We start from the raw sequence: 12,690 nt of genomic DNA on the forward strand, positions 1-12,690 counted from the left end.
CTTTCACACGCTGGATCCCCACCGAACTCGCGAAATCACGACTCAATAAAAGGAGTTTTGAATAAAGATTAATTTTAAACCAAAACTTGCACGCTTTGTGTCTTAGGAAACTCGCCCTTGATCCATAAATTGCACAAGTTTTCGCATTACATTGTATTGAAAGGTACTGATGATTTTCGTGATGTCACAGTCAAACCGGTGAAGTCCTTCAAGAGGAAGATTTGCGACCGCATAAGATCAGACGAGCTACACAGTTCTGACCGAATTGAACACTAGAAGTTTATCGGAAGTCCATAAAGATAAAGTAAGTGCAGATATTGAATATGCACGTCGTTGAACTAGTCCGGCTTTCTCATGAGGGGAGCGAAAAAGTAAAGACAAGTGTTTTGGATGTAACTCTCATACCAGGTAAATAAACGTCTGTTGTTCTTAGCGTGAAGCGTCCATAAAACCCAACCCCCTCCCAGTTTATACCACTCTCGAAGATGACCTCTCTGGTATCTCACCAAGTCATAGTAATTTTCACTTTATACTATGAAATGACCTCAACTATTTTCAGTTTTATTCGTTTTCTTGTTTTTCCTTCTTTGATTCTTGCTCTTTCACTCTGATTGAGTTCACGATCGGATCATTTCACATGAAGAGATGAAGCCGCGTATTATTACCAAATATCGTACAATCAAAATTAAAAGTGTACGAAGTAAAATATTCTTCATCGTTTTTCTATCTCTGTTATAAACATAAACGTTTCTTCGCTATTCAGATTAAATGAAGGATGCTCTGTTCGTGGAGTGGCCTGCGCAGCAGAGCTTTCCCGTGCGAAAGAAGAGTTTCGAGATTTTTTCCACATTCTGGCCAGGCGAACGAGAGGCAGCCTCTTTCTAACACGATATTGCTATATATATTGCCTCTGAAACAAGGAATTAGAACCCAGCTAGGCCTTGGCGTATTGTGCTAGCATGATTATTGGCATAATTGGAGCAAAAAAGCATAATTTTTTAGAACGAGCACTGCCACGGCATAATTAGCAAATTTTTAGTACTTTTTGGAGCATAAATTCATAAAATTTATTAAATATGGTGTATTTTTTACAGAAATAAATTAAATTTAGGTAGTATGTTCTTGCAATGCGTGTTTTAGCTACGCTAATTGCTCTGACATACTTAGTTACTAGGCCTCTTTTGGCGAATTCTGCGTGCGCGGTTAACCTTTTGGAGAAGTCTGGTACCCTGGTTTTCCATCCGAATTCACGTGGGGATTGTGTAAGCTTGCACAACATTTGGTGTCGTTATTGCGCGCCTATATGTACAGAATCAACGTCATTTTGTGAGCATAATTTTTATCCGGAAATCAGGAGCATAATTTGAGAATTCTGGCATAATTTTGGCATAATTTGGCAAAATTTCGAGCATTGCTAATAGCATAATATGCCACTTTTAGGAGCACAATCCGCCAAGGCCTACACCCAGTCCCCCCCCCCCCTCCCTGAGCGCAAGGGGGTAGGAGTGGTTGCAATATTTCATCTGAAACGTCTAGGATTGTTGCTCATACGGTTTCGAGCACGCAAAGCGTGGGCGTTCGCACGCCTTTGTTGAAATCTTGCATCAACTGAAACGTAAAGTCTAAGACAAAAACAAAAACGTTCCTTTTTTTCTATCTTTGTAAATATGAGACCGCAGAACTCGTATCTGATGTCGAAAATATCCTGCGAAGGTCTTATCATGAAGTACTGCACTGAGAATCAGGTGGTTGACTTGTCGATGCCTGTGAAGAGTCACCCTGTCCTGGCTCAATCGAGGAAATTTGGCTTATTCTTTCACACAATCTCTGCGAACTCTACAAGAAGCAAAACAGAAAAATAGAGAAAAAACGACAATAAGAACAACAAGCAAGACAGACAAAGCCAAATCTATGGTACAGCAACCAGCTGATTGGTTTCCAAGTGACCAGGGAGGTTTCAGCCTCTATATGAATACAATGCCATTCAGCTGTGAGGAAGTCTTGTCGTGCCACAGTGGCGCCGGGTCGGAACAATCTTAGACGGGGTTACGTTATCAAGCCGAGGGTAATACCATGTGCCAAATTAAAGGAAGTAGTTTTTAAAATAGCAAACATCCTTTCTATTTAATTAGCCGAAGCGGAAAATACCATAATACTCTTTGTTTTTCCCCCCAAATTTTGAATAAACCTTGGTTTTGTTTTCCGGCTTGGGACCATTGTAAGTGATTTTTAAAACACATTTAAAAAAACCGAACGACGTTTCGGTTCTACGTTACATTATTATCAAGTTAAAAAGTGAAAAAGTGTAAGTTGTAATACGAATACATCAATTGTGAAACAATACATAAAATATTTACGGGTCCTATGGGTATAATTCCCAAGGTAAGAAACACAATAAGGAAAAAAGAAAAATGTGCGGAAGTGTCACGTAAACAGTTTGGCACGAATGGAGTCGCCTTGCGTGTTAAGAGAAAATTTGGTGTCCTTTATGTACAACATCTCGTAGACTAAGCAATCAAACTTGCTGTTACATTTCCTCAGAACTTTGAAACGGTGGTTAGTCTTTGTTTTGTCTTTGCCATGCTCAGTGTGTTTCAAGGTGTTTCCCTATGGCTGAACAACGTTGTTCACTTATGCGGTGATGTACGTAAGTGTCGGGCAGTGAACCCGACATAATTTGCATATGATGTCGGGTTCACTGCCATGCCCGACAATGTAAATGAAATGTGACAGCAAGTTTGATTGCTTTGTCAGGGAGATGTAGGCTAGTAACCAAACCCCTATATTTCGACCGCGCGCCATATTGCGCGTGTACATACATGGTCGAGAGTCATGATGTATTGCTACAATGTAGTTGCATGCGGAAGTTCGTGCGGCCTAACATTCCTTTTTATTGAGTCTATGAAAGCTGGACGGAGTAGATCAGTAAATAAGCGGAAGAGCATGGAATTCCACAGCCACCCCTCATTGAAGGTCCCGAGATCTTTCCTCCATTTTTGTGACGTGAGAAAAGCTTAATCTGCACCAATTACACGACCTTACAGGATTGGTCCAAGAAACAATCACGAGGATCGAAAACAATAGGTGCTAAAATGTAGATGCCGTGAATTTCAATATTTTTAAGAGCCCACCCGGGCTGCGGCCAAGAAAACCTGGTGTATTCTTTACAATGTGTTACTTTGCACCTCTTGTAGTGTTCTTTTATTCTCGAAAACTGAAAAGATTGATTGATCGATGGGAACTATTAGCCATATCTAGTTGTGTACTGTTGGTATTTACCGGTTGAGACGTCTGTACATCTCTCCACATCACGAGCTCCTTGGTGATATCAATACCCTGTTGAGCTAATTCAGCTAATGGTAACAGGACATCCCCTATCACTTTCTGTCGTGAATACACATCATACCCCATCACACAAAACTGTAGCGTTTGAAGCTGTAGTGCTTCGTAATTCAACTCTATCTCAAAAGATTCAAATCGGCGACGACGGCGTCGGGACAACGAACGCATTCTTTTCTGTGTTTCCTTCAAGAAAACGAAGAATGAAAAAAATGTTCAAACGAAGCAAAAAATGAAGTGAACTTATATATTTGAAGTTCGAGTTACAGATGAACGGGATAGTTGAACCTCGACCAATTTCGATATATTAAAATTCAGTCCTAAACAAAAGGCATCAACTCGAGGCTCTGGGGAATAAATGTAAGGCTTTGTATGAGTTTATTCCCCAGAGCCTCGAGATGATGTCTTTTGTTTAGGACTGAATTTTAATATATCGAAATTGGTCTATTGTCTATAATAGACACATGAAAAATTCAGGTAGCTCTAACGGGATTCGAACACATTACCGCTGTGATGCCGGTACAATGCTGTTCCAACTAAGCTATGAAGCCCCTCAGTTGAAAGCAGGTCAATTTGTTGAGCAAAATTGGTAGGGCGTTGCAACGGCATCATAAGAGAACATAGGTTTCAATCCCTTTAAAGTCACCTTAATTAATATATTTTTGGCGTGTGTAGGACAGTGCGAGGATCAAGTTCTCTTTTTCTAAGAATGTAAAATGACACTTGTTTCGAGCGCTCATGAAGTCAGTGTAGCTCCTGGTACTGCTATTAAAAATAAACAGGCTTGGGTCAAGCGAGCCTCGCTCTCGAGCATTTCTCAATCTTTCTTGACTCTTGAAAACCAATGAACCTTCACATCGTTTGAGAACAGGTAAACCCAACTAATCACTCAGTGAAAAACACAGTTGTCCCATAAATTCACCAGGGCCCGGTTCCTCGAAAGCCGATTAACTTAATCCAGGATTAGCGTAAACTTTTGTTTCACGTTTTCAACTTTTTGGTGAAAGTTTCTTTTGTTTATTTTTGTTTTTCAAGATTGACGTCTTCTCATGTAAAGTTCTGCCAAAAATCTGCGTTGAACAGCATTTGGGAGTAGACAAATAAACTGCTTGGTTAATTTTTAATCTTAGATTAGCGTTAATCAGCTTTCGAGGAACCGGGCCCAGAAATTTGGTTTAATTAATAAAACGAGTTGATACGGATAAATTAATCACCGTAAGAGAATTTCAACTTGATTGCAAGGCCTTAACCAGAGAGAATTCGTCTGCTAACAGAGATATCTTTTCTTTTTGCGTTGGCTGTGCTGACGCGAGTACGCGGGAAAACAGACCTCTGCCATGGGTCAGAACTCTCTTTGATCCAACCGCCGCCCACAATCATGGACGGCACTCTTCAAACGGCATGCTCTATGATATGTTTGCTGACTGTGACTTGAGCCCCCACACTAATTCCGCTGTTGTTAAGTGAGCCCACACTGTGACATGAAGTATCACGTGAGGATTCGGTCGCTAAGTAACCACCGGGCATGCACATGGCAGCAGTCTCCTTTCCCGTAGCGTCAGCCCAGCGAACACAAAAGAAAAGAAACCTCTGCTAACTGAGAACAGAGAGAAACTAACCCCATCATTACGCTTTGATTGTTTTGGTATGTAATCACTTCAGACGATATTTCCGTCTCGATGAGGCACGACCAATTCTTTCCGTCTAAAAAGGACTTATATTTTCCACTGTCAACGAGCACAAACCTGTTGTTTCAGAAAAACGTCTGTAAAGAGAAACACAGAATCTTCATCGTCGAAGCATTCATCACTGAGGTTTTCCAAAGCTATGTTTGCAGCGTCAAGAAGTTCTACTTGCAACAAACCACTAAAATAAAAATATATAAACCTCTTATTAGTATCACTTAACTTGTGGACTAATGCATCTCCTGCATTTTGATTGGATACGCTACTAGAGGACTATTAATAATAGTCCTCGAATAGCGAAAAGCTTGACGCTTTCCTTGGTTTTATTCCCAAATAAATATTTCTTCAACTTGCATTTGCTAACTTTGTTATTGCCTTTTCTGTCCGACTAGTTGGGTGATTCTAAAACAATTAGACCCTTCGCCCTTAAGGGCCATTGGTCAATAGCCCATTCGGCTTCGCCACATGGGCTATTGACCCGTAGCCCGCAAGGGCTACGGGTCTAATTGTTAATTAACCGAGTTCGAGGTCCGTGCTGTAAGCGCTTGGGCCATAAATCAATGGAAAAATCTTACAGTACGGACCGCGAAAACGAGGTTAATAAGATGTTAATTACATCTCTTCATTATATGGCTCTGTCGCACAAGGACTGGGATCTACCAAATTCAGGAATTTGATTGGCTGAAATCGATATTGACCGCGGTCTAGATTTTCCCATCTTAATCGGCATCTAGACCGGTAATGTTTTGCGGTGAAAAAGTTGCAAACTAAAATGCAAAAATATTGAGTATTTTCTTCTACCAATATTTATTTATGGAAGTGCCAAAAAACATAATGAGAAAAAAGGTAAGGATGACGAGCAAACTTTGGCAGAATTAAGTTCAGCTCATCGCCGTTCGCAACCAAAATGTCAGTTAGTACAAACCAGTTACGAATTAAATTGTTCTTGTTTGCCATATAATAAACATCTTATTAACCGAGCTTTGTCAGTCTGTATGGGAGAATCTTGACCTCGGTCGTGTGTAGAGACCTCACTGCGTTCGGTCTGTACTCACGACCTCGGTCAAGATTCTCCCGTACAGACCTCCTGCTCGGTTAATACGAGCCAAGTGGTAAATCAGCCGCAAGGGAAAGGAAACTAGTTGCAGTCAAGCGGAAGGTTCAACTGCCACAAAGATTGTCGTGTCAAAATCCGAATAACGAAATCCTCTTGTCTCTTTAAAATAGTTGCTTGCAAGATTCAAACAGTTTTACAGAAACGACATGAAAAACTTGCTAGAGAATGTTTTTATTTAGCGGGCCGTACTGAAGAATACGACCCGCTAATTTGGCCAATCACATCGCGCGTACTATCTGAGAAATACAATAATAATAATTTCCATCTAGTCCGAGAAGCGATCTCGGATAACCACTGCGCCAGACCTTCTCCTCGATCATTGAGATTTAGAATTAGCGAAAAAATTTAAATGCCAATAACGAGAGCATTTAATCAGGTAATCCACTTCCCTGTCGCTGGTTTTCAGTAAAGGCCTGGCCAAACGCTCGCAACATTTCAACGCAACATCTCGCAACATTTTGCACAATTTGACCGTTTTCAAATTTGATCCAAGATCATTCAACATTTTGCAACATATAGCAACGGGGAGGCCAAACGTACGGAAAATGTTGCGCCCAACAATGTTGCAAGATGTTGCGTTGAAATGTTGAGAGCGTTTGGCCAGGCCTTAAGGCTCTGATTTCTGCACAGTTTTTGAAACCCGTCATCATGTAAAGTAGACATTAGTAGAACTTAACTTTCCGTTGAATGCAGGTTGAAATGAAGTAGTCATCGATGTATTTTTCACACCCATGTACCGGGCTCGGCTTAACATGCCCTAACAACCTACCTATCTTGGTGGTACTGAATTGAAAACTTTAGTTTTGGTACTTCTTCCCGATGCTACAAAAGAATAAATAAACTTTTTCTTTAATGAAGGAAAAATCGTAATTTGAACGAAGTTCGTCATAGTTTTAATATCAGGATCCTTAAGCAACGAGGACGACTACAACTACGAGAACTCCACAAAACAATAAGTTTAATTAGCAAAAACAATACTTTTGCACGTCCTGCAAGTGCATCTTACATTTTGATTCATTTCTTTGCCGTTTTCGTCCTAGCAACGACTTGAAATGATCAACATTGGGGTCATGTGGAGGACGAAATCTCAGCAATCTCGATCCCAGAGCTCTCCTCTTGACTGAGGGAGAGAAGAGTTCTGGGGAACCCTGAAGCAAAGTGTCTTCTCATTGGTTTTCGTGAAGAACAATCAAAAGCGTCTCTAATTGGTGCATTCATGTTAGCATGAGGAGTGAGCAGGCGCCGTATAAGATTCAAATAGCCAATTTTTGGCTATGACAACCCTACGGCACATGTTCTCCTACATAGAGTTTCCCAGAGCCTTGGGTCGATCCGAGGCTCTGGTGACGAGAATGCATTCTCACCAATGTGGGCTCACATTTTCCATGCCGAGTGACTTTGAGTAATCGCCAAATTATCACAGTGACAGGAAATAATATTTTTAGACCACGTTCTCGTGGCCGTTGTCGTCGCCCTATTTTCCTCAAACTATCGATCTTCTTCGGTTCTCGAGGAAAGTCTTCGCCCTCCGGCTCGCGGGCTAGTTTTTATTTACAGGTTCCTTAACAGTTATAGCGTGTTCAAAAGATAAAATGTTGACTAGTAATTTTGGCCTAAGGACATCGAGCGAAACTCAGAGTGACATGCGAATCGAGTGTATTCAGGAGCCCACCAGTAGTAGAAGCGTCCATCTCCCACTTTGTTTCTATGAAGTAGCGTTTTTCCTGACCTATCTATTTTTAGAACCATTTCGCGCCATTCGTTGTCATGGTAAATGTCAATAACAATTGAAAAGCTAAGGGAACGCCCAGGCGTTTTCAAAACTTTGAGTCTTGTTTCCCGCATTCGGCCGCCATCTTGGATCGCCCATTCATGCGGACACCTTTAATTAGCGCGTCAAATTCAAAAAAGTTGTTTTTAAAAATAGATAGGTCAGGGAAAAGGCTACCTCACCTCAGTTCGGAAGCCAGTTGGAGGCTCTTACTGATCCCAACTCTTTTATTCGTACGAAAATTGTTCCATTGTTTCAGTTTTACATGCCACCGATCACACGAGTGAAGAGACTCAATTAGGATACTCCCCACTCACCACTTTGCCTCGCCGCGACTTCGGTGCGTAAGGCATTATCGCATGCGCAGACGGCTGAATCTCTAAACCGACCATATCAGCATGGCCGGGTCCGCCTGGAACCCAAAATGGCGTACTCTCAATTACCGGTATTTTCCGCATCCTTAACTCCGTTGCACTTGGCATGGCTTTTCGCTTGATCCAGAATAAGTTTTGTATTTTTTTCAAGATGAATGTTAACGACACCATACAAGTGAGAAGAACACCCAGTACCACGATGGGAAGGGCGAAAAGACCAGTGCTCGTCATGACGAAAATGTGCAAGCTCTCGTTGACCTCTAAAAAAATTTTAAAAGGCAAACTTATAAAATCAGGTTTGAACGGAGGGGGGGGGGGGGGTGGGGGAGAGGGGCTCAAACCCGTCCCTGTGTAACGCTGCAACCTGCTGCTCTTGGAACCAATGACTTTGAGCCACCAGTTGAGGCGATACCACTAGTTTGAGAGGTCGTTCTCTCGGGCCTATTCATTGCATGCATTTGTGATGTAATCAGCTTGCGAAGTTAACAATAACAAGAGAGCCCTATGAGTTACAGATATCAAGGATAACTTTTCAAGAGGAAAAGCATGCTAAGCATCAATCAGCTGTCGTTTGGAGTTTCCGGTAAACGCAATTCTAAATCCTCTCTAATGATAAAGAGGAATAGAGCAAGTCAAGGCTGGTTTACACGGTGTTTTTACAAGCATTAAGATCAAGACCCGATAGTGGCTTTTTCTTTCATCCCGGTAATGCTTATGTCACGAGAATTAAGCTACATTAGCAAGGCATAAAACATAAGCCCAGGAAATCAGCTGTTTTTTTTATGTCAGCGGAAGCACAATGGAATAGTATGCAGCCCTACTCTTTTTAATTTGATTCTGAAGCGCTTGAGTTTGACACTTTCCTTGTGCTCATGTTACAAGTGTGAACATTGTTATGGTTCAGGTTATGGCATTGTGTAAACCAATCTAGGGGCCTAATTACCTACGGTGACAGCGATGGCTACGAGAACTTCACAAGTCAAGAGAATTCATTGACAAAGCAATCGTGCTTTAACTAAGGCGCTTCCTGATTGGACGAAGCGTTTTTAACACAAGCAGCGATTTCGGGTTTGAAATGAGAAAATTTTTATGTCTCTGGATGGATATAACAGAAGCATCTCTTTACTTTGAAGTCCTCTGAGAAAAAAAAAACAACGTGGAAAGGATGTTTTCGAGGGATTGTAGGAAATTGCAAAAGCTACCTGCATTTCTGATTCGTGCAGTTTTTTTCTTTTATTCAACGCGGTTTTTATACAACTCTTCTACTGGATGATTCATAATTAGTCACAATGTGTGTTCTGTGCACTGAACTGCTTGGAATAATCGCAAAGAACATCTTGTAAAGGACGTTTCTCTTGGCCCTGGCGTTGCCGCTGTCGGAGTCCCTTCTTGTTAATGAACTAACAAGGGCGCATGCCATTGTTTTGTACGGTAATTATAACAAACAAAGGTCCCGGGGAACAAAACAAAAGTAAACAGAAAAAGTAACTTAACCTACCTTAGATTTTTAACAGAACCTTTTCACAGCAAAGTGGTAAGACATTCCATTGTTGTATTTGAGGAGAAGCACAACAAGTCTTGTTGTGTTCGGGATTGTATGCTAAATATCAGTCACGTTTGCACGTGTTTGCAGTGTAATGATGGGTGCGATCTTTTTAATTAATGCCATTGTCGTAAATTATCATGACAAAAGGTTATTTTTCTGAGGCGAGCCATAGGCTTTTGTACATTATGCTTTTACTTCGCCACTAAAATGCTTCATAATGATGTCCTTCTTTTTTCCCCACTAAAATGCTTGGTCTTCCCCCGAAAGTCACTAAAATGATCAGTTAATACTCAATATACATAGGCTGATAAGGCTGTTTTTGAAATTTGATTTTTTTAAACATTTCCGCACAAGTAAAGGCTCAGCTTGACAAGAAGGTACAGTCGAACCTCGATTATCCGGACTCGTTGGGACTAGACGAAATAGTCCGGATAATCGAGGGTCCGAATAATCGAGAATATGAATATTAGTGAGGAACAAAAACTGATTACATTAAGAAAGCGACATTTAATCGTGAAACAAAACATTTGCAAATCGTTTGGAAAACAATATTTTTCATTTTGGAGCGCTGCTATATTTTGCTTTTTTTGAAAGAGAAACAAACTCGCGTTTACTTTACTTTTCAACGCTGTAGTTTTAAAAAGCATATGGCTACGGATCTTGATGATGACTAATAAATATTCATGACAAAATTGGGACCAGAGAAAAAGTCCGGATAATCGAGAAATCCGGATAATCGAGGTCCGTATAATCGAGGTTCGACTGTATGTGAATCGTATGTGTTCAACACGAATGTAGTACAACATAGTTAATGATATAGTTATAGTATACTATAGCTGTCTGTTGACCTTTCATGGTCTTTCTCCCCTGGGTTGTATTAGCTGGGTGATATTTGAATTTCATTTTGTCATAAAAAAGTATTTTTCTTTCATTTTCTTTGAAAATAATTTCTTTTCTGGGAAACTGCCATTTAAATGCTCGAATAATGCTTAATGCTTTTTCCTTACTCAAATTAATGCTCGAAAAAATGCTAGCATAATGTGCATAAGCCCAGCGAGCAACACACAAACACGAGTATTATTTAAATCAAACATCGCTCACCCTTGCATGAGTCGATTTACTTTCCACAGTGACGATCCCTGAAGTGCGTTGACATTCAGAGCGTTTTTACTTGTAGTTTTAAACGATGTACGTCTTCGTAGACATGGAAGTAGGAATTTCAGTTTCAGGAGAAACTGGTCAATTCAGTTTCCTCTATCAACCCGTTTGGTAAAGCCAAATTTCCGTTTCTCGTAGATATGGGCTTTGCAACGAAATATTTAGACCCCTAATATTTACTTCCACACGTATCCAGAAATTTTTTTATCGCAATTTCTTTTTTGGATTCAAAAATTTCCGCGTCCACACTTAGGATATTCCAATCGTTTTCGAATCGTTTTCGAATCGTGTTCACTGTCCATGGGTATCCGGATACTTTTTAGTGCCCAATGCTTTTGACAAAGGTTTTGTTTGTTAAGCATGCGCAAAATCGTATGTTGGCGTCATTTTCTCTGTTTTGTTAACAAGTCTTTCAAGGTCCAAGGTCGATACGGCATGTTGGTTCATCTCACCCGGGAAAGTCCCGTTGTGTTACGTCATCGTATTCGAAAATTTGCGGATACGGCCGTCCGACACGTATCCGAATTCGCAACGTATTAAAAAATTTCCACTATGGAGACCGTATTCTAAAATGTCCGGATACGGCTTCAGAATTCGCCGGATACTTGTGGAAGCAAGCCGTATTTGGAAAAAACACATTTGCGGATACGTGTGGACTGGTCCCGAGTCGCTACCGAATAAACATTCTTGGGAACTACAATCTATGATCCAATCCATTAATTTTTCGTAGATTTGAGTTCCCTCATTCCCTCCGATGATAATTGATTTATGCTTCCTGGAGAAAAATCAAATTGATTACGAATGGAAATCTTTTAACGTGGGGTGCAGGGATGGCGCAGTGGTGATAGCACTCGCCTCCCACCGATGTGGTCTTGGTTAAGCCTGGTTTTCACTAGGGACGCAAGAACAAAGCGCAAACACAGGCGTAGGCAATCATAAGAGCGCGTATTTCACCGTGAAAACGGTGTCCCCAATAGGCCATTTTCGAATTCCTACGGCTGGACTGGATCTAGCATGAAATGGAGGCTACTGCGGGCAAATCTTTTCAAATGCAAATTAATTTGCCCGCATTAGCCTCCATTTCATGCTAGATCCAGTCCAACCGTTAGAATATGAAACTGGCCTATCAGTGCTGGAGCGCTAGAGGACTGGACACTTAAATAAAATTCCTTTCCTTTCCTTTCCTTTCCTTTCCTTTCCATTCTAAATCTTTCTGCTTTGCCGGAAGGAAAACGTGAGAAACGAAGAGAGAGGTCAAGAAAAAGACTTGCGGGCTATAAGTAGCTGAGACTATCCAAAAGTTTTAGAAGACTAGACGCTCCGTGAGCGTAAACTGGGCTGCCTGTCGTACGTGTTACACAAAAACTAGAGGGCACTGAGTTGGGTGATATTGAAAGGAAAGGAAAGGAACTTTATTTAAGTGTCTAGTTGATTTAGAGCTGGAGCACTAATTGGGGACATTGTAAAGTGAAATTAACAATCAACGCAAATAAAGTCAAATGTTGGTTTTTGAGGAGAGGGGAAACCGGAGTACCCGGAGAAAACCTCTCGGTGCAGAGTAGAGAACCAACAAACTCAACCCACATATGACGCCGACTCGAAGAATCGAACCCGGGCCACATTGGTGGGAGGCGAGTGCTCTCACCACTGCGCTATCCCTAAATCTTTGAAGACGCTGAAACTGGATTTTCCCCAGGAGT

At 41.1% G+C, this 12,690-nt stretch overlaps 1 protein-coding gene across 1 annotated transcript; it reads right to left on the minus strand.

Annotated features, from left to right (window-relative positions):
- Positions 1–340: 340 nt before the first annotated feature.
- LOC138013371 (synaptotagmin-5-like) lies at positions 341–12,041 on the minus strand. Its single transcript, XM_068860422.1, has 6 exons — positions 10,934–12,041; positions 8,230–8,546; positions 6,911–6,963; positions 5,085–5,205; positions 3,280–3,525; positions 341–1,836 (listed from the first exon to the last, which is right to left on the minus strand). The coding sequence occupies exons 2-6, from the start codon at positions 8,515–8,517 to the stop codon at positions 1,720–1,722; spliced, it is 825 nt and encodes a 274-aa protein (XP_068716523.1). The 5' UTR covers positions 8,518–8,546; positions 10,934–12,041; the 3' UTR covers positions 341–1,719.
- Positions 12,042–12,690: the final 649 nt, after the last annotated feature.

The sequence above is a fragment of the Montipora foliosa genome, chromosome 8 (genome assembly GCF_036669935.1).
Source record: "Montipora foliosa isolate CH-2021 chromosome 8, ASM3666993v2, whole genome shotgun sequence".
Taxonomy (NCBI): Eukaryota; Metazoa; Cnidaria; class Anthozoa; order Scleractinia; family Acroporidae; genus Montipora; species Montipora foliosa.

Coding starts and splice junctions, on each gene's coding strand:
- LOC138013371 (XM_068860422.1), bottom strand. CDS start 8,517: ATGACGAGCACTGGTCTTTTCGCCCTTCCCATCGTGGTACTGGGTGTT. Junction 6,964..8,229: donor AGTCGCGGCGAGGCAAAGTG/GTGAGTGGGGAG, acceptor ATTCTTTTGTAG/CATCGGGAAGAAGTACCAAA. Junction 1,837..3,279: donor ATGTACAGACGTCTCAACCG/GTAAATACCAAC, acceptor TGCTTCTTGTAG/AGTTCGCAGAGATTGTGTGA.